Here is a 23,053-nt window from a genome sequence, read left to right as displayed (position 1 = left end):
TATCAGAGACAGTATTTGGTTTGTACGCCACAGTGATAACGCATCTTAGAAAATGACTTTTTGTAGCTGGAAATTGGTATACTAAAAAAATTGACGGTAATCATAATACTTATAAAAAAACCAATAAACACCGAATAACTGACACACAGGCTTGAAAGCACAAAGGCGGACTCCACCTCCTCCTTAATACCAGTGATAAATGATTCTCTTGTATAACAGCAAGGCCAAGGGAAGAATTTCTGCTTCCAGGCTGTCCAGTTTCAAAAAGAGGCACTGATCATATCCTGCGGACCTGGAAAAGAGTTCTATGTCTGCTTCTGTCTGCATCAAGGGTACAGGCCATCCGTTTTACAGAGGGTGACTGTGTTCATGAACCTGGCCCTCCTGGTAGGAGATGTGCCTCACCTATCCTGACCCCATCAGAACACTAGATGCAAATGAACTTTGAAGGACAGTCTAGAAAATGAGGTAGGAGGGGTTGTGCATGTGGACTGTCCAGAGGACTCCGTGGTCAGAAATGTTGTTCATAAATATTTTCTCACTGGGCATTCAACTCAAGATTTCACCAAGCCACTGTTGAGAATGGACTGGTTATTCTGAAAACAACAAAGGGCAGCAGAGCAATGACTGTGTTTTCCGCTGTAAAAATTCAAGTAAGTCTGAAAGCTCTTCTCTGATGTTTAAGTGCATACATACATCTCTTTTTATCTCTATTTTGTTTGGAAAATTAAGAAGTCAATGAAGACAAGGGAAAACAAAAGAAACGATGAAGTGCTTTTTGAAAAGCTTTCTTGTAGCCTGATGCCATGCAGATCTGTGTGTGTCTGGACGGACTCTTTTCCTGGACACTATGAAGCATACATTACAGAGCACTGGCAGAGAAGGACAGAAGCAAGCCTCATTTCTCGGATCCTTCCATTATTAAAACCAGACTGAAGCCATATGAGCACAGAACCACCCAGACAATCCTTCAGCCAAAGAAGTGCCACCCTGCTTTACAGTTTTCCATTTCTCAGTGATACTGCTCAGGGACCAAGATGAGGAATTCTCCTAGGAGCTGGCCACACTCTGCTCTACATATGTTTTTTATATTAGATTTGCCCATCAACTTGCTTCCTGGTGGGATGAATGTTTTTCCTTTTTGTTAAAGAGGAAATACCAGTTATTTATAGCAACTACAGGAAATAATGAATAGCTGCTAGAGTCACCAAATAGCATGTCACCAAGTAAACAGATCTATAAACAGTCATTTTCCACAACAGTCCTGCAACATGCTTAGGCTGACTGGGCCAGGTCACTTCAGAAAGCCTTCCAAGCTGCTCTCCAGCCTTCCCTGCAGGAGAGAATTTTAATCAAGAGATCTCTAAATGGTACACTGGGCAATGCAGAGCATTGTGGGTCTTTTCTAAGCCGTTCCACCACTGGGTCTCAGAGCTGGGCCGTGGAGCTGTCCCTCAGAACTGCAGCAGGTGCTAACTATCAGCACCGAGGAGAGCAGGGACCTGGGGCAGGGCTAGAATCATTAGCTCTGAAGACCCTACTGTATGAATAATAAAAAAAGAGAAAATATATCAAGTAAAAAATTCACCAGTATATAATATATCCTTAAGCTATATTAAAATACAAGGTTGAATTTTTAAAGGGGACTGAAAATAATCTCATGGAGGAAGAAGTCAAAATGTTACAGCTTGATTACCACATCCTCTGATCATCACCTCCTTTACTGCTCGGATGTGCACATCTCCATCCACACCTTTGAAAACTCCTCTATAAGCCTGAAGGTACGCACAGAAACAAGCTGGCCTGCACTGAGAGTGATTTTCAGATACAATTCTAATAATATTTTGACCATCTATGTATAACTCATCATGTTTTGTGATTATAATATATTGTTCTCCATGATAAAACAAACAAACAAACAAAAGCCCTATGAGGACATCACCTAACATGACCTATACTTCTCCACAAATGGATAAAACAGTTTTGGATGCTATCTCAGCTTTTGTTGTTATTATAGTCATCAGTGAAATGCAGCCATGGCCACCACAGTTACTTAATTTCAGATAGTAATTTTTAATTTGCTCATTATCATATATCTCAATTTTCCCACATGGCCCATGGACCATATGAACTCTTCAAAGCTGACAACTTCTCAAATGTCAAAACCAGCAAATATATGCATACTTCACCATTTCAGTGCATACCAAGTCACCTACCAGGCATGATAATGTTAGAGAAACCCAGCTTCCGTGTTATGGATACTCCATGAGAGAACACTGAGGAGTACTCTCTTCTGATTTGTTCAATGTCTCCATGTAGCAGCTGGAGGGAAACTGCTAATCCTAAAACAAAGGAGAGGCACTCAAGTTATGGTAAGAAGAAAAGTAACCATGTTACCTAAGAAGCAAATGAGCTTCAACAAGCTCAGGTTTACAGTATCCGTTTTGACTAGCCACACAAAAGTGATAGAAACTAGAAATGATCTCCAACTAACACTTTTCCAACATTAACACTAGAGTTTTCCAGTTTCTAGGAATTGGAGAATCACTTGCAGAGAATTAATAGCAAGAAGCAGGCTTCTAGCCATGGCACCCTGTTCTCCAGCCCTGACTCTCTGGAACACACCACTCTACCAATACTTAGTCTTGAAATAGACGATGGGCAATGAGATCAAAACAGAACTTTATCCTTTTTCAACTTTACAAGGCCTGTAGATAATGACCTGCCAAATATTAGAAGCCTGAAAACAAATCTTAAGATAAAAGGATTCAAGGATTTTTAAACATAATGATTTTTCTTGAAATTAAAGCAACAAAGATGACTGTAATAAAATCAAGGTTATGTTCTTATTATGATATAATATAGAAACTCAAGATGGCATTATTTTCTGAGAATTTGTTAGGATACAGGACACTTTGACAAATAAAAAGGAATCTAGTGAGTAACAAAATTATGATTTTCTTTTTTCCCTCAATTACAGTGACATTATCACAGCAGGATATGCAAAAGACAATGTTTATTTCATATATAATTTTCTCAATTCTCAGGCAAGAACTACAAAAAGGAAACTAATGTGAAAATGCTAGTATGTACACTTCAAAGACACAACATCTCTTTCCATCCCTTCCTCCTTCCTTCTTTCAACATTTTAAAACAAGAAAAACACAAAGACACCTCCCCTGGATCAGTCATAGAAAATGGAACCTTTCAAAGCGACTTAGTTTTAAAAAACAGTGACTCAATTTTTTAAAAACCTGGACTCAATCTAAAAGTGAGTTTGGATCATGGAGTGAAGAAGATAATAAATCTGTTCCCGGTGATCTTTAATCTACATCATCATTTGTCACCACCCTTTCCTGAATAATCCACTGTCATCAATTTACAGTACTACAATGCTCTCCAAAGACAATGATATACAAATGACTTCAATTACACTGTGATGGAAAATCTTCAAACTTATCCACAGTGCAGCCACACGAGGGCCTTCCTTCTATTCTCCCCTAAATAGTATGAGGAACACAGACCAGTGAGAGCTATTGTTGACTTGTTTGCTCTAAGAAAGAGGCAGTAACAAAGAAAAGAACCAGAAAGGACGCCACCACAGGCTTATCTAGTAGAATGCCTGTCTCAGAGAAGGGCTGTGAGAGTGAAGTCTGGCAGGTTTCAGGACTTTGGACCTGTTCTCTATTTCTAGGTAACTTGCCCTTACTGACCCCACCTACCCTGTTCACTTTGAACTGGGTGGTTGAGAGCAGGAGAAAAGGAGCAGGACCTGCCCTTCCATAGCCACGTGGAATGAAGTCTGGAAGGGTCAGCCATCCGGACAAGTGGATGGACTGCGACCCTCAGTGCAGCCTCAGGACACTGCATGGGGCACTACTGATTCCTTTCAAAACTCAGAGGCTCGGGCACAAAAGACCAGGTAACACATGTTCTAATCCAGCTGTCCTAGCAGCTGTTCTTGCTGACTCCTGATCTCCGCTGCTCCCACCTCATCACAGCCTCTGCTCTCTTCCCACTACTGTCCTCCTGCCTTCGACACCTACGCCATCACCATTCACATCACCAGGAACTGGGATCTGTAGAAGAACCATGTGCACCACACGGTTTCACAAAAACCATTCTTCCTGTCGGGGGTGGGGTGGGGGAGCACTGTTCAAAAATCCCAAAATTCTTAGAGAATAAGATGCACTGACACAATCCTTGAGATTCTGTTATATTTCCCAAATGAAAATCATTTTACTGGGGCCTTTATGGAAAGATCTGATGGGGATACTTGTAACACTATGTGATGAATACAAAGGGCAGGGGGAGAATTCTCAATAATAACGAAAAACCAGAAATCGTGTTCTTCAGGATAGGAGCAGGACCATGTAAAGCTGACTATGATTCTTGTTTTGTTCAATGGGTGCTGCATTTATTTAGCCTGTAGTCTTTTCCTTCCCTCCCACCCTTTCCTCTCTCCTCCTTGCCTTCCACCCCTTCCTCTCCCCTCCTTCTCTCCCACCCCTTCCTCTCCCCTCCTTCCCTCCCACCCCTTCCTCTTCCCTCCTTCCCTCCCTTTCTAAAAACAAAAAGTGAATTCATTCTAGAGAATTGGATAATGAAAAAGCATTTAGCCATAGATAATGGCATCCTGGAGAAATTAAAGAAGATATGAAAAGGAGAAAATATACTTTCAGGAAAGAAATGGATGGAGGAAGAGTCATGATGAACAGGGAAATGCATCAATTCAATGTCTAGATAGCAAGTGCCATAGAGAGGAGAGGGCAAAGGACAGAAAGGACATTAAGGAGGCAGCTGACAGAGGGAAGCCAGCTAATAGATGTAGGAAGGAAATACCAAAGTGATGGGGAAAAATAGATAAAACAGTGTGGGGAAAAGGAAACTTACTTGAAGAGTTGGATGCATTCTAGAATTAAATATATAGAGAGAATAAAGCCACAGATGTGGCTAATTTCTTTATCCTAGTGGTAATAACTGGCGGTAGTGGGAGCAGTAATTGCCATTTGCAGTTGACCCAGGTTCTCCAGAATGCAGAATTCACAGTGAAGAAGTCGAAAGGTCAGTTGAATGGTAAGACATGCTACATATCCTGGCTACAATATACATGCCCTGCCCAAAACATCCAGGTTTTTCCCACAACCTACAACTCTTAACTAAAGAAAAGACAGTGTATAATTTCAGTAAAATGGAACAAAACAAGAAAAGAGCATGAGGTGCCAGCAGCTACCCACACACGGAGCAGCTCCACAGAAACTCAACCGCATTTCTATTTATTTTGCCATTGTAGAAATTGTTGATCTTATTTTTATAGTGGTCTTTAGTTATCATGACCTTACAACCACAAGGCTAAACAAATGAGTTAACAGAACAATAACAACACATTGGGCAAAAGATTACTCATCACTACAAAGGAAAATCTTGGCAAATATTTACATACTGATGTGGAAAAAGTTCAACTCCAGAGTAGAGTGATGACTGGTGGATGAATGGGGCTGGGAGGGGAACAGGGTACATGAGAAGATTTGTTTAAGGGATATAAAATTCCAATTAGACAGACCTTGAAAGTTCTCACCACAAAAATACAAGTATGTGAGATGACATAAAACTAATTACCTTCATTTATTCATTTCACAATGTATGCATGAATCAAAGTCTCACATTGTACAACATAATCCTATAAAAATTTTTGTCAATTATTTTAATGAACACAAGGGACAAAAGAAAATTCCTTAAGCATTCTAGATACTTGAAGACTAGCTTAGCCTTTCAGGTTTCGTCATTTATGACTCAGGGCAGGATCATAGAGCAGGAATTGTCTTTGTATCCCCATCCTCGACATTCTACTTTACTATCTAGGCATGCTACCACTTCTCAGAGGTGACTACTTCTAAAGCCTGATCTGCACACTTTTTCTACCATTCTTTGAAATGACCAGGAGCTTATGGTATGAGAAGGCGGCAGAAGAGGGAATACAAGGATATATACCACAGAATTTCTATTCCTGAGCCGGGCGGTGGTGGCGCACACCTTTAATCCCAGCACTCGGGAGGCAGAGCCAGGCGGATCTCTGTGAGTTCGAGGCCAGCCTGGGCTACCAAGTGAGTTCCAGGAAAGGCGCAAAGCTACACAGAGAAACCCTGTCTCGAAAAACCAAAAAAAAAAAAAAAAAAAAAAGAATTTCTATTCCTAAGGAACTGGTAAATCAAGATACATATGAGTAAATAGACTATAAAGGAGAATGGGCAAATTATATGAAAGGAATATACAGAAAATTATTACTTGAAAGGATTTTCAAGTTGAGAGAAAAACTTTAGAGAGTATTATGATAACCTGTAAAGCTAGCTGAAGAACTATTTTTAATTTTAGAAAATATATAAATAGTGTTGTACAGCCTTTCTTTCCCAGCCCTTGATGTAAGTACTGGTTGACCTTCACTGCCAGCCTGACTAGATTCAGAATCACCTAGGAGACACACATCTCTGAGGGTGGTTCCAGATAGATCACCTAAAGAAGAGAAGAAGCACCCTGAATATGGACTGCACCTCCTGCAAACCAGTGGGTTGATGTCTTGGACTGAATAAGGAGAACAAAGAGAGACCGCAAGCTTAGCATCCATATTCATCTCTGTTCCTGACTGAGGAATCAAATGCACTCAGTGGCCTCCTGTTCCTGTGTCACTCCATGATGGATCATATCCAGTCTAAGATTAGGAGCCAAAATAAATCCTCATTCTTTTAAGTTGCTCCTGTCAGGGATTTTATCACAGCCACAGGAACAGTAACCCACACTAAGTATCCCACATGAGCTGGCTCTGTGAGGAATGTTCCTTTATTTGAAGAAACGTCATCATTAAACTGAGCTTTTACATTGGCCTCGACATTTGAGCTCCAATTAGAAAGACCTGGTATGTAATTTTAAGCAAAAGCGTAGTCATTAATTAATCTGGAGTCTGGAAAAGAAAAACACAAAACAACCCTGAAAGTGTATTATTCATTATCATGCCCAGAGCACAGCAGCAGTGTGAAGAAGAAAGGCTGAGGGGTCTGCGGACTATTTGGTGGCTCTCATTTTATGGGGATTAGAGCTCACTCACTTTAGAAGATGGCTCTTTTTAAATTCATGAAATTCTGCAATTTTATCTTAAAAGTGGCAAGCACAGCATGATTATAAGTAGCAGCCGGAATTAATTTTTAGTAACATCAGCCATTTTGTCACTAATGAGCCGAATAACATGTATCTGTGAATACACAGCAATGCAAAATGGAAAATCATGACAAATACATTTGCTAAATATACGCGTTGTTAAGTGTGCGTGTGGCTTAAGAAGTACACGGTACAGCTGCAGGACGCTGTCTCAGTGTGGAGTTCTCTGTACTCTAGTTCCCGTCTCCAAAACACACAATGACATCAGTTCTACAAAACTCTCTAGGGAAGGCCTGACAGAAAGTGATGCTGCAACTGTGGAAGAACTGTTTGATGCTGACCTGTTCCTGGTCTCTCCCCCTTTCCTCCCAGCCTCGAAACCAACAAATTAGGTTGCACTCCAAGTTGCATAAGTTTCCCAACAACCATATATGAAAATCATTTCTTTCATCCAGGCTTGGTGGGGTCCACACCTGTAAGCCTAGCACTCAGGGGGTGGAAGCAGGAGAATGACAAGGTTGTTCTCAGCTACAAAGCAAGTTCAAAGCTAGTCTTGGCTACATGAGACCCCGTGTGGGGGAAAAATGTACACTAGCAATTGAAAAAAGTAAAATCAAACTTTAGGAAGTAATAAAATAAAAAAAGGAGGAGGAAAACATTTACTAGGGCTGTCTTATCACTAGAGAGATACATAGCTTTGGGTACATAGCTTTGTGGAGGGTTCTAAGGCCAAACTACCTATGGACATCACAGTTCTAACGCAGAAGACGAGACAAGATGTAACTGGAACACACAATGAGCAATCCACACAGAGAGATGGGAAAGTGGAAAATTCCCCACTCGGGGTTTCGTGTGTTACATCTAGATAGAAGCCGAAAGTGGAACAAGTCAGAGATTTGAACCCCTGGGATGTTCAGCCTGCCATTGGGTAAGCAGGTCCATGTCATCCCTACTACCTTCCTGTTTTTCAATTACAGGTTTTTCTATGTTTCATCTTTTCCCTTCTTCATTTCTAATGAACCAAAGAGCACATAGCTGTGAACATATAGCAATGTAAAACTGTAAGATGATGACTTTATAAACAATGGGTTGGGTTTTCTTATTTTACCTGTTTTTATTCTACTACTCTGGAAATCACATATTCTGTTTCTACTTTCAAACATTTTAACAGCAATAATGGACTTAAAGTCTGTACTTAATCAGTTGTTTACATCTCCTCCTACAATGGGGAAGGGGTCGTGGCAGGTCTCTGCACCTCTAAAGAGGACATCATTTAACGTGCTGTTTGCAGCCGGTGCTGGGTGGATTTCCTGGATGTTGCCATTCTCCGGCACACTCTTGACCCTCACATTGTTTTGCTGCTGGACCCCATTCTGATTTTTCCCCCATGGTCATTCCTACTGCTTCTTTCAGTGAAAGTGGAAGGTAGGTTTTCCATGACTGAATTTGAAATTGGAATTATTTAATCCTCACTTTGAAGTTACAATGTGGCAAAGATGGAGTGCAAAGTTGGCCTCTTTCCTATGGCAATTCTGAGACATTCCGTGACGTTCAGACCTTTCTAACTGCTGAAACTACTTTTAGGGGGAAGAAAGGCAATCAAAATTTTCCTCCTAGGTTTTAGTTTGGGCTTCGGTGTTCTGTAGCTTCACAACTTACCTAGATACAACTTTAATTGTATCTACCTTCTTTATAATTTCTTTAAAAAAAAAAAAAAACAAAACTGAGCATTTCCATTTCTCAAATTCTTAGCATTCAAATATTCCAGCTTTTTTCTTTTACTCTTAGCACCTTCTGGAAGCCCCATTAGACACACACTGGTCTTTCCATTCATTTCTCTCTATTTTTTAAGTGTTTATTCAGATTTTTTCCATCTCATTATCCCTTTGTGTAGAATCCTGACTGAATTAAACTTTAATTTCAACATATCGATTCATTTTTTTAACTGTTCTCATTCCCTAGATAAGCATTCTTATTATTATTTCAATGACATGAAACAAGAATTTTTATTGTATTTGGTTCTCTAGGACCATTAGAATCTCAGCACCAACTTGATACAGACTTTGCTTTTTTAAATGTGATATGCCAGTGTGTAGAGTAATGTCAGCAGAATACATAATCAGTCAACATCTTTTATAAATTAGTTTTAAAATCTTGTTATTTTATATTATGACTGCCCTGCATTATATCATAGCCTTTTCTTGATGATTTCTTATCTAAAATTCTAAGATGTTGTGATTCTCATTGGCTACATCTGCTTCCTCTTATTGGCAACTGAATCCTGTCAATATTATTATGACTCATTTTGGGTGAATGTTTCCCCCACAGGAGTTCCACCCATGTGAGTGTGGAAATGACAATGTACAATGGTCACATATTTACTTTTTAAAAGACTACTCAGCTGGGATTAGTTTTGTTTTCACACACAAAATTTAAATTTTATAAGTATGAATTTTTGCAAACTATTGCATTAATGTAAATCTAGACTAAGGGCATAAAGGTCAATGTACTGAGGAAGAATCATTCTGCCCATTAGCCCTTAAAGCAGACAACAGCTTTCTAAGGCTGTATTAGAGGACTTCTGGGCACTACTTATTTGGTCTTAGGCCTTAACACTCTTGGATCAGTTCAACTTAAGCACTCGTCAGGGCCCTCATTTTACCAGACAAGTTACTTGAATATTATTCTAGATTTGAGCTTCATCTTTACATAGAAGGGCAAGATTTCTCTTTCTACGAACTTTATTTCTCAATTTCTTAACACATCTCTACCTTCTGCCCTAACTCTACACTGGATTAAAACTAGGGCTTTGCACATGCCAAGTAAGCTTGGCCCCTGACCACACTGAAGTCCTTGAACACACGTTCCTGTCTGAAGCAGAAGAATGGGTAACACAGCTGACTATATCAGGCTTGGAAAATCAATTTATTTAAAAATTCTTGGCCTCTGTTTTCTTCCAATAACGCAGTAATCCATGAAGAAATTGTAATAGAATGCCTCCAGTGGGCAACTGAATAGGAACTGTAAATTAACAAATTGAAAAACCATTCAAAAATATTCTAACTATTTAAGCATTTAAGGGACACCACCATTATCCATACTTTGTTCAAAAGACAACCCCCCCTCCTCCAAAATTTCAATAATGTACCAAATTAAAGTGTAAATAACATTGATATTGATGAAACTTTGACCTAAGACATATAAACCAATTAAAGACTAAGATTGTACTTTTTCCCCTTTTTTTCACAAATAAAGTCTCATCATGCAGTTCTGGCCAGCCTGGAACTTTCTATGTAGACCATACCAGCCTCAAATTCACAGAGATCTACCTGCCTCTGCCTCCATGTGCAAGGATTAACGACATGCCCAGCTGCACTATTGTTCTTTATTTTCTATTTTGAGTTTCTACAAAAGTTTGAAAGAAAGATTATAAGATATTAAAATACATGCTCTATAAATAATTATGCTAAAAATATTTGAGCTAAGAATAGATTTGCTAATCATGTAATGAGATTTTCACACATGAGTTAAAGGGCATATTACAATCCAGAAATAGTTATAAATGAATCCCCAAACTGAACTATTGGGATATGAAAGGAAGAATGTAGTTGGTGTATCTATAATAATCCTCATTTACTTGATTTTCTTAAATAGAAGTTTCATGAATTTTGATTACTCAACTCTAATGGTCCTTCTTCTTCATAAAAGTCAGCATTTAAAAATATGAATACGCTAAGAAAAGGTTCCAGACTGTTTCATTTAACTTTTTTTTTTCCCAAAATAAACAAATTCAACAGTGAGGCTGGAATTAGGCTCTTCATATGAACTCAGCCATGATATAAAAAACAAACCTCATACTCATTTTAAAATATTCCTAGTGGAACAAAGGTCTGCTATTGGCATAGGACAGGAGCAGGCAGGACACTCATTATGTGTAATTTTAAAAGTGTAGGTGAAAACGAGTGAGGGATTAAACTTACGATCACAAAGTGTTGTAGAAGATGACAACCAGTCTCAGCAGGCTGTCCTGATCATAGACTGTGGAAGTAAACACATAATGTAGGACCTTCAACCCAGTCCCCAGCACCTTTCCCTTCTCTTTTTATTAATTAGCATAACAGTCCCCAAACCTCAGGCTTTGTATCTTTCCTCTAGGTTATATTGATTTTTCTTCCAAATTGGATATCTAACCCCTTTTTAATTTTGGTAATTTTTGCAAAAAAATTCAAAGAACTCATATTCTCCGTGAACTACTGCATGTCTAAGGCATTATGCTAAGGTCGTATTCTAAAGCACACAGAGGGCTCTCACATTGTGAGCAGAAGATGGGAAGGCGCTTTAAGAGTCATTTCAAAGGATTCAGAAAGCACCTTAGGGGCTCGGTCCTCAAAGCCAGGGAAATTATAAAACTCCCTTAGGGTTTGACTACACCTCCAATTCACTGTTTCCTCTGATTTGGCACCAGGAGACAACAAAACAAGCTTCAGCTATGTATCTTATAACTGACAGCATGAATCTTTTACTTTTTATTTTATTACTCACAAAATGAATACTTTTCAAGTGCTTACTAGTCATTAAACACAGGACATTTTAAATTTTAATATTAAAATTATAGTTGAATATGTATTATTAAGTAGTTCAAACTACTAAAGACCCCACTCTAAGAAAAAATGTGCTCATTTACTCAACTTCCTGCATACCATTTTTTGTGTGTTCTACCAGAAAATTCCTTCATTTTAATTGTAGTTGTTAGAAAATAAACCAGAAAATTTGCTACAGAAGTTAGTTGTGAGAAGGTAGCATTCAAACTTTAAAAGAGAAAATACAGAAAGGTGGAAAATGGAGAAACCATTTTCCATGAAAACAGACACTATTGTGTGTAAAAGCCCCCGACAGAAAGCATCCTGCTAGGCCCTTTTTGCCGCTGCCAGACCCTTACTCTACTAGAAATGTTGTGAAGTGTGTAAGTTTTACAATATTGTGATTGAGTTCAAATGAAAAGCCTAATTCTCATTCAACCGTATCCGCACATGATAGAGAAAGGGTAAGACTTTGGAGGTCTTTTTCACATAGGTACTATAAAACCAATCATGAGAGCATCTTCCTCTCAACCACTCACAATCCAATTATCTCAAAGATCCCTCCTCCTATTGCTACTATACTGGTGCAATGCTCTCAGAGGCCAGAAGAGGACATTGGATCCCTTGGAACTTGCTCAGAGTAAGAGAGAAATAAGTTTCAGGGGTGCATCCCAGCTACCAAATAGTAAACTCTGGAATAGATCTTGTGACGAGTTTGTTCTGAGAAGTCACAGGACACCAATCTACTGAAACACTATCAACGACCATGTACTAAAAGTTCGGTGTCCTTGAATACCGCCATCTTGGACAGCCACAGATTTATATCATTAATATTGATACTACTCAAATATGGGTAGAACAGGAGAACGAATCAGTGCTGATATGCTGGAGCAGCAGCATGGTAGATGAACGTTCCAGTGAGAAGGAACATCCCAGTGAGAGGAACACTTGGAATCCTTACTACATACATACACTTGTGTTCCTTCTACCTTCTTTTATCTGAGCAGCCATGGGAGAGGCACCATCTACATTTAACGTAGGTCTTCCCAAGTCAAATAATCTGATTAAAAAAATTCCTCACAGGAGAGTCTATGCAGCTTGCCTTTCAGTTGGTTCTAATCCAGTCAAGGTGACCATCAAAGTTAATCATCATGCTTCCTGGAATCTGGCAAGAGGTTAGCCCTTCCTGCTGGGCTCTCCTAACATGCAGAAGGACCGAGAAAAACATGGGCACTGTTTGCTGATTATAGCTGTCGGTCCACAGATCTCCTCCACTAAATTTCAAAATTTGGAAAATGCTGTGTTTTCTCCAAGGAAGTAGTTAGCCAATGGATAAAAATCATAGAGAAAATAAGACAGGACTGACCCATAAGTCAATGAATGTCCAGTGAAGGAACAGTAGAGACATCCACCATTATTTACTTTCACAGAGTCTTATCCAGAAAGTAAACTCACCAGCTAGAGATGAGAGCTGGGAAGAAACCGACGCTCACCAGAGGAGGATGACACTCTAAGAAGATTTCAACAGTTTCTCTTGACTGCTGTCTTCCACTTTAAAGTTCCATTCTTATTCTGACTCAGGAGAGCAACATTTTCATGGCACACACAGGTTTATGTCAAAGCCTTGGTTTACGTCTATTAGTCTAGGGTTTTTATGTATTTGTTCATTTTTATAGTAAATATTATTACCTATTTTTATTTTTTTTTCAGAACACCAAGCACCTAAGTATCCACTGGCTCAAAGTCATTTCTCATATATATTGCATAGTGATGGTGCTCAGAATAATGATACCCCCAATGAAGGAATTTTAGTGTACTATTTTGTAAGAAAACACTGTGCTAGCAGGTCATTCTGACCTGCTTGTCTTCAATGAGATGGATCAAAAATATGTCTCTTCATGCCCAAGGAGAACATACAGATGAATGTTCACACATACAAAAAGGAAGTTCCAGCAGCACTTAAACAAATAAGCTTTGCTAAGACCCCCGGTTCATTGCCATGAGATCAGGAACTCGGCCATGTTTTTTTGACTCTCTACTCTCCATTCAACCTGCTGTAAAAGCACTAAGGCTTGCCCACTTCCTCAGCACCGCTAATGCAGGTTTCTGCAACAGAACACACAGATCAAGTCTGCAATATTTTCTTTTGTTAATCTCTCTTAGTCACAGAAGGATCAGTCAAGAAGTTAGGATGGGTGAAGAACAGCTACTTTTCCTACATACTACAGTAGTATTCATGACTGTTTAGCGCATTCAACATGTTGTGTAAAATAGCAGCACACAGCAATCCTAGTGCAGTGGTTTGCATAAAAATGGCCCTCATAGGCCCATAAGGAGTGACACTATTAGGGGGTGTGGCCTTGTTGGAATAGGTGTGGTCTTGGAGGAAGTGTGTCACTGGGGCTGGCCTTTGAGGTTTCAGATGCTCACGCCCAGCCAGTATCTCACTTTCTTCTCCTGCTGCCTGCAGATCCAGATGCAGAACTCTCAGCTGCCTCTCCAACACCATGTCTGCCTGCATGCTGCCATGCTTCCTGCCATGATGATAATGGACTAAACCTCTAAACTGTAAGCCAGCTCCAATTAAATGTTTTCCTTTCTAAGAGTTGCTGTGAACCTGGTGTCTTTTCACAGCAATAGAAACCCTAAGACACCTAGTGATCATATAAAAGTTAGAGAAATGTAACTACTATACATAATAACATTAAACTCTAATCACTATTTCCATTAGCTTCTAATTAGAAGCTAGTTTGTTTGTTTTGTTTTTAATACTGCACATACCCTTAAAAACAGGAGGCCACAGAGTCTGGACTGACAGCCAGAGAGCCTGCATGGGAACGACCTAGGCCCTCTACATATATGTGACAGATGTGTATCTTGGTCCATTTGTGGGACCCCTAGCAGTGGGAGCAGGGGCTGTCCTTAATGCTTTGGCTGACTTTTGGGAACCTATTCCTCATACTGGATTGCCTTGCCTGGCCTTAATACAAGGGAAGGAGCTTAGTCCTACCTCAACTTGATATGCCATGCTTTGTTGACACCCATAAGAGACTTGCCCCGTTCTGAACAGAAACAGTGGGAGGGTATGGGAGGGGAGAAGGGAGGGTAAACTGGTTGGGACGTATAATAAATGATAAGTTTAATTAATAAAAATATCTTAAATTGTATTTTAATATATTTAAAAAATTTTAAATATATATGAGTGATCTTTTGCCTGCATATATGTATATGTACCACATGTATGCCTGGTGTCTATTGAAGCCAGAAGAGGGCACTAGATCCCTTGGAATTGGAGTTAGAGGGGTTGTGAGCTGCCGTGTGTGCTAGGAAGTGAACCTGGGACAGCAGTGAGTGCTCTTAACCATTAAACCACCTCTCCAGCCTTTTTAGCATTATATTTTGAACTATATAAAGGAAAACTAAAAGGAAAAAGGGAACAGAAGGGATATGACAACAACACATGATATAGCCTGTATTTTCTTGTATTACAGAGGACATTGAGAACATTGTCAAACATTTAATAAGGTCTACATATCAGAAATATTACTATAACAATGTTGAGTTCCTGATTTTAATATTGTACACTGGATATGGTGGTTTGGGGTAGAGAAGAACTGAGTCAGCAGTTTGTTCTTAGGTAGTTAAAAAGAAAGAAATACATATATGCATGTATGATACACAGTGTACATATCTACACAAGTGTGTGTGCAGAGGTGCTGAGATGTACATATGTACCAACACGCACAAAGGAGCAAAGAGACCAACGTTAAGAATTCCAGCCACTCAGTAATGATGAGTCAAGTGACTGTGCACACATGCACACATACAGAAATTTGGGGAATACAGGTAAAGTGAATATAGCAAAATGTAGTTAAAAAAATCCTATGGGAAATGAGTAAGTATTTGCATGACTCGGTACTGTTTAATTGAAGAGAACTAACTGACCACAAAATAAACTTCAAAAACATAAAAGAGACAACATGGGCGTCTAATTAGGAAATTCCCAAAATAAACAAGAAGAGTACCACACTATCTTTCTAGCCAATAGGTGGTGTCATAAGGTGCTACTTCTGTCTTAGCCTTTGAGAAAGCAGTTTACAAACTCAACTTGCAACAGCCAGGGGCACTGATAACATCCTCAGGTACCAGATCACCTGCAAGATACTAAAATAAATGACTACACTGGTGTGCATAGATAGGACTCTCAACACAGAAACACAATCAATACTATAGAAGTCTCTTTGCAACTGTAACTAAGGAATACTGTAACGGCCTGCATAGAGCCAAACTGCTGTCTCTCTATGTAGGAGGCTCCTTACGTGGCTATTCCTGCAAAATCTCATGGGGATTAAAATGAACAGTTGGAGGAGTATGATGGTACACACTCATCTTACTAAGGCAAAAGTGCAGATTCTAGAAACTTACCTGATTAGCAAATAGGATTTCTTTTGTTTATAAGCCATGCATGCAAACTAGAATACATCATACACACACAGATGATATGAAAACATTTTGAATTTTCTATTAATATGTACTGAACGACACTCAGTGATTTTCACATTTCTCTCTCTCTCTTTCTCTCTCTCTCTCTCTCTCTCTCTCTCTCTCTCTCTCTCTGTGTGTGTGTGTGTGTGTATAGAGATGTGCACACATGTGGCGGTCACAGGACAATTTATGGGAGTTATTCTTTCCTTCCACTCTGTGGGCTTGGAGGCTCTCACTCAGACCATCGGGCTCAGCGGCAAGTTCATTTCCCATGGACCTGTCTCACCAGTCCTGTCAGTGACTTTTTTTATAGACTTAGGTCTTACCACTGCATTTGCCTAAGTAAATGACGTTGGCTCAGTCTAATTTTACATTCCTAGAATTCAACTGCCATCTACCCGAAGCGATGTTTATAATAATCATTTTTGCTCAACAAACTCAAATGTGGCTTATTTTTAATGAACATTTTTAGAATTTCAATGGTCCTTCTATTAATACACTTTAAAAGTCCCATGTAACACAACTATTAAAATTTCAAATTACTTAACCTAATTACAGTTATATTAATTCAGTGATTTTTTTTTTAATCTTTAAAGTTAAATGGATCACTCACTGTTTTCTCCCACTTTCTAAATGCAACAGACACAGCGGTGAATCTTCCTTTCAGCAAGTTCTTAGGTTAGAGAGGAAATGCTAGTTTTCTAGATTTATCCCTTTCCCTATTATACAGACAAGATCACAGACTCACCATCCAGGAGGGCATCAGTGGAACCACAGGCCTGCAATTAGCTGGTAGAATTGTTTCAAAAGCAAATTAAAATAAATCTTCCTTTTTTCCCCCAGTACCAATGACCAAGGAAAAGAAGGGGTGATAACAGGCAAACCAGCAGCCCTTTCATAGAACGAACTCAATTTCTCCTGAAATCATTTGGTGGCAGTGGACCTATTTACTCAATGATTCCGTGGTCCATGGAGAAAACAGTAGAAGGTGTCACATCTAAGCATTGTGACAACTCAACACTCCACACCCCAACTCTCCACTTGAATTTCTGGTACTCTTGTCTTCTTCACTATTTTTAAGTAAGTGACTAGAGTGCCTCCAATTCAGTAATGAAGTTGAATGGAGCCCAAATGCCTTCCTGGGCTCTAACTCCCTCTCCTGAGGGAGAAGACACAGATCAAGGTGACAGAAATGATAACTCATCAAAACTGAAGGAAGTATTTAGAGGGAAAGTGTGAAGGTCTTTGTTTTAGAAGGTGTGCTGTGATATTTTACTCTGTGAAAGTACTGCACATTGATGAGGCTTGGAGCTGGGCGGGTCTTGGGTTGAAAGAGCTAGAAGGGATCAGGCAGTGATGAGAGGTGTCCAAGTCATCCAGATGGGGTAAGACCTGGATGGAATGCAGACTTGAAAGAGAAGTATGGGAAGTTGGACATCCTAAGGACAGGAGAGTCAGCAGGGCTTTACAGCAGAAACCAGGCACAACCAGCATGTGCCCAGATGCTAAGGAACTCATGTATCCTAGTGGATAATCAAATGGGATGGCTCTCATCACAGAGATAAGGCCTTTATACAAGGTAGTATGTTACAATGGAGCCTTTCATTTTCCACAAAGGTAGTAGCAACTCTGTTTTTTGTTTGTTTTTACAGTACAGTAGTTATTAATAGAAAAGGGAAGGCTCAGGACTAAGTTGGTTTGTGTCTCATTTTCTGGTAGAGTCTCCTTTAAGGATCCAGGAAGATGAAGCAATCGGGTTAGTCAGTAATGTTGATAAAGGACAAGAAACACACGGAGCTCTGACCCAGCAGGTCAAGTGTGCAGCCCTTCCTTCTGGAATTAACAGATGTAGTCACAAGGACAACAACAATTAAATTCCAAGTAATCAAAAAAAGGTGTTAGCAAAATCTACAGGGAAAAGATGGAAGAAATGAAGTGTAGGAGAGGTGGAGTATTTCTCAAAGATGCAACCTATCAGTAAGACAACAGTATTAATACAAAGAACAAACAATAAAACACCCAGCCTCTTTAGGAGTTATAATAAGGATCTGTGATTAAAAAAAAAAAAATTGTAACCAGGTACCTTAGAAGTAAAGTCTAGAGTATAATAATAAGTGGCTTCCAAGAGACCAACCAATAATTAACCTATATTACCTATATATATAGCCGTAACCTATAAGGTATGATGCAGTCTATGACACATTGCTACTCAGATAAGACTATGCACTGTATAATTCATGGTGGCATCTAATTATTGCAGTCTGTAAATAAGCACGCATACATTTTCTCTATGTGACATTACAGCCAGCATCACTCTCCTCTGCATCCCACTTCAATGTGAAACTGTATGCTTGTTACCCCACATGATGACATTATTGTTCATTAACAGATAGCACTGAATGTTTTCTATTATACCATACAGTCAGGTCTCCACTAACCAATCAAAAACTCAACCATGTTTACTGCTTAGTTTTTACTTTACAGTAAAAACTTGAAGGCCTCAAGATACGGCAGCACAGAACAAATTCAGATCCTCTACTGTTTTAAGGGAGAGTGGGAAATTTTTTTTATATATAAGGAATTATATTTGCAAGACTATTACCATCTATACAAATGCTGAGCAATGTGCTGAGTGTTTTTAAAGAGCAAAGAACAAAAAGAAACAAACAAAACCCCCAAAGAGCTGAGCATTTCTGTCTAGCACACATGACTAGAGGTCTGACGGGAAAAGTGCCGTGCAGGACGGCCAGCTGCACACACCCACCTGCATTGGAACCGGTCAGATTGTAGCGGGCATTCAGCTTTTTGATGATGTTCTCGTGGATTTGATACCACTCGCTCTCTGTATTACACCTAAGAAAACACAACCATTTGGTTAGTCGCTAACACAAGCTCAAGTCCCAGGTGTGACAGCACACTCCTCTCTTGGCTATCACCACTAGAACATGCTTTTCTCCTTAGAGTCCCCCATGCCTGGCTATGAGGGCATACTTAGCATGCTTGTCCCAGACCAGGCAGAAATGCTGGATTAGGCAGTAGCCGACAATCTGCCTCAATCCATTGAGTGGAGGCTGTTGAAGACTAAGATTTTGATAACTGAGATTCAAACTTTCACTATTAAATGAGTTATGTTTGGGGGCAAGTTGATCACTTCCTCATAGCTTGCTTTCTTCATCTGTTAAACTTGTATAATTAACATATTAGAATATTAAACAAACATGGGCTTAATTAAGTATTGCCTGACATACAGTAGATGCTCAATAATGAAAGGTTCTCATTAGAAAATTTCTGCCTTCTATATTACATGACTAGGTCTGACTAAAGTCAAAATGCAACCAATTAAGTGAAACAAAATCAATGCTAACAAAATTTATGCCAATGAAAGCCTGCCAAGATTTATCAGAGGGCAATGAAAAATCTTTTTAGATCTTTCATGTCTCAAAGATATCACTCTGTCATTTTACCTTCAGACCTGTCTCTTTTTTTTTTTTTTTTTTTTTTTTTTTTTTGGTCAGTGCTGGGGATTGAACCCAGAACCTCATATATGCTAGGCAAGTGTTCTACCAACATGCTATATAGTTCCAGCCTGTGATTTTAGTTCTTGTTACTCAGTAGCTCATGCTACTTTTACATGGTGGATTATCAGGGTTCTTAAGGGCTGGATATATGATGGTTGTTATCTGAGTACCATTGAATACTTGGAACATAGCAAAACCTTAAAACTACCTGTTGCATAGATGGATGGATAGATAGATGGATGGATGGATGGTGGTTGGTTATCTCACTGATTAGTAACTCCTAATGGCTAATGAACATTTGTGTCTGATATTCATCTGTATTGCAACAACTGCTCTAATGAGGTTAAAAAGAACGTCTCCATCCAGATGTATATATAATTATATTATCTTTTATGAGCTACAAATGCCCCCTTCTTGGCCTCCATATACTATCAACCCAACACCAATGTTCTACAGCATCAATCATCTTTGTAATGGAGCATGTCTGAGGTACATAATTCACCACTATTAGCTTACATATGTACATATCATCATGGGCCTCCCAGGATAAATATGATGGGGGTTATTTTCAGGATATCTGGCAGTGGAATACCAGTCTTGGCTCTCAGAAGACTATAAAATCTAGATGGAAAACCATTCCACCCACCTAGCTATGAGCAATAAAATTCTATTTAGTCCATTTCACCTCCAATTTTCCTATTTCTGCCCAGTGGGGAAGAAAGGAAGATGGTTTGCTTCCTGATAGACCCTAGAAATCATTTTTGACCTAAAAAAAAATCTCCCAGTAATATCAAAAGTCCTAAAGCAAGTGACTGAACTATCTCCCAGCTTCAGACAAGGTATTTGTTACTTTTTTTGAATCCCAGATGCAGGTAAGGATTCAGTCACTTGAACAAATAGAATTTCTTCCAAATGGATTCCAAAGAACCTTTTGCTCAAGCAATCCCAAGGCTGCTTCCTTCCGGCTGCCAGAGACAGTGTTCAGTGGTTAGTATCATTCTCTTGGAACTGTTTTGTAATTGGCTGAGTTGACAGTAGAAAGAATAACCAAGAACATAATTTGATTCCTAAGAAAAAGAAGACACTAAGGAAACCACAAAGCAGCACAGTTTATTTTTATAATGGTTTTTTTCAGCTGGTTACATAATCAGGGGTGACTCCTGTCACTGTCAGCCCCCCAGACTTCCCAGTGGTGAGATAAACACACTTGTCACCATACCTGGAAAGACTATGCTAAGAAACAATGAGATTACGTTTGCAAAGAGTCTTGGCTTTCTTCAGTAACACGTGTTCTATCACACTCACATTACTAGACAGTGGTGTGAGATAACATCCCAGAAAAAGGAAGTGGATGAACTGAGGGCCCAGGCCACAGAGTCAGGCATATTTTGATTCCCTTCCTTAGTACCTGGGTGACAGGGTACTTAACTCTCAGTCTCTTTCTGTGTGAACTGATCGAATAGCATCTGCTTCATGGAGTTGCTGTGAGGATGTAAATGCTCAACAGAGTCCTGTGCACGGAGTATATGTGGTGGTTTGAATAGGAATGGCCCCCATAGACTCATGTGTTTAAATGCTTGGCCCATAGGCAGTGGCACTGTTAGGAGGTGTGGCCTTGTTAGGGTAGGTGTGGACTTGTTGGAGGAAGTGTGTCATTGTGGGGATGAGCTTTGAGGTCTCACATGCTACACCCAGTGTGACACAGTCTCTCCTGCTGCTGCTGCCTGTGAATCAAGACGTAGAACTCTCAGCTCCTCCTCCAGTACCATGTCTGTCTGCACACTTCCACAGTTTCTGCCATGATGATGGATTAAACCTCTGAACTGCAGCTAGCCTCAGTGAAAGGTTCTCCTTTATAAGAGTTGCCATGGTCATGGCGTCTCTTCGCAGCAACAGAACCCTTACTAGGACAGTCTATAACCCAAGGAAAGAGGGCTGTCATTAGTCACAGTGGTCTCAACTAAGCTATATTTGATGACTATGAGTAGCATTTAGGAAAAATATCATGATGGATTTAATCACAACCATTAATAACGAGGGCAGCCATGAGAAAAAAGAGTAACAAATTCTACTACCCATCATTTTCAAGTTTAAAATGAAGGTCATAGGTTTAACCCACTTAGAAAGAGAAAAAAATATCTCTGGTACAAAACCAGAGGCTACAGATAACCTAATGTGTTTGTCAACTAATTATTGAATGTGCTGTGGAGGACCCACAGGGTAGAAAAGTAGATAAATCCATGAACCCCCGCAGCTGTGACCACAAAGCAATTCCGTGACCAAACATTGGCAAAGGGCCAGTTGTACTATCCCTCCCCCACCAAAAACTCCATTCCACAGAAAGAAAACACCTACTGTTACATGCTATAAGTAGTATCACAAATTTGCTCATGAAACTGGCCCACAATGTAGTCCTCGAACCCCAAAGTGGATGCTCTACTGTGTCTACCTGATCATGACACTGTCCATCAGATCTTATCTGTCAAGCCTGTACGGAGGTGTCAGGGTGGGCTGATGTAAACACATGTTTACATTATCAACTTAGACATCATTTAACTTAAATCTGGACTAAACCACATGATCTTCTTAGGAGTATTAGAGGTTTAAATAAGCCGAGACCCACTCCAATGCAACATTGAAATCTTAAACCCCAGGATCTTGGAATGTGACCTTATTTGGGAAGAGGTAATCAAGTCATAATGAGGTCATTGGGCTTCAATCCAACATTATTGTGTCCTTACAAAGAGAGAAATAGACACAAAGATTGTGCACCCAGGGAATGTGTCATATGAAGATGAAAGAAGAGGTTAGAATGATGTCTCAAGAGGTATCGACGCCAGGAGAGAGGCATGGAACAGATGTCTGCACAGTCCTTACCCTGAAGGAAGTAAACTCACCATACCTTGACCTCGATGTCAGTCCTCCAGAACTAACTGGAAGATGATAAACTCTGCTGCATAAGCCAAGGTCCTCAGGGTCTGTTACTGAAGCAGCTCCAGTCTGCTGCCACACAAAGCAGGGGGACAACCACCCATGCTCCCTCTCTTGATACTAATTTCCTTATATTTCAAAACAGTAGGTTTTCACTTTCGAAGAACAAATAGTGTAGAGGTAAGGAACGCTGCTATGTTGTTTATGAACTAAAGGAGATATCTATCTATGTAGATGGTCTACCTAAACCAGTAAACTGCGTTCATTGATATATCCCACTTCATAGTTCCCCCAACTGGCAGTGACTCCTGGATTCATTTGCAGCAGATCCACAGATTATAAGGGTTTTGACAAATGACTCACACCCATCTTTTCTCCTATTGTTCAATT

General features: G+C 39.6%; 1 protein-coding gene across 4 annotated transcripts in view; it reads right to left on the bottom strand.

The window, feature by feature from the left end:
* Dock4 (dedicator of cytokinesis 4) overlaps positions 1-23,053 on the bottom strand; it is a 409,351-nt gene that overhangs the window by 163,024 nt on the left and 223,274 nt on the right. For all 4 annotated transcript variants that reach the window (XM_028872268.2, XM_028872271.2, XM_028872270.2 and 1 more), the window contains exons 12-13: positions 18,979-19,067; positions 2,217-2,342 (exon numbers count right to left, since the gene is read on the bottom strand). In XM_028872268.2, coding sequence (XP_028728101.1) covers positions 2,217-2,342; positions 18,979-19,067 — 215 coding nt within the window. The remainder of the gene's footprint in view (positions 1-2,216; positions 2,343-18,978; positions 19,068-23,053) is intronic.

The sequence above is a fragment of the Peromyscus leucopus genome, chromosome 14, assembly GCF_004664715.2.
Source record: "Peromyscus leucopus breed LL Stock chromosome 14, UCI_PerLeu_2.1, whole genome shotgun sequence".
In the NCBI taxonomy this organism is placed as follows: domain Eukaryota; kingdom Metazoa; phylum Chordata; class Mammalia; order Rodentia; family Cricetidae; genus Peromyscus; species Peromyscus leucopus.
Note: the sequence above shows the minus strand (reverse complement) of the source record. Positions and strands in the feature narration are given on the sequence as shown.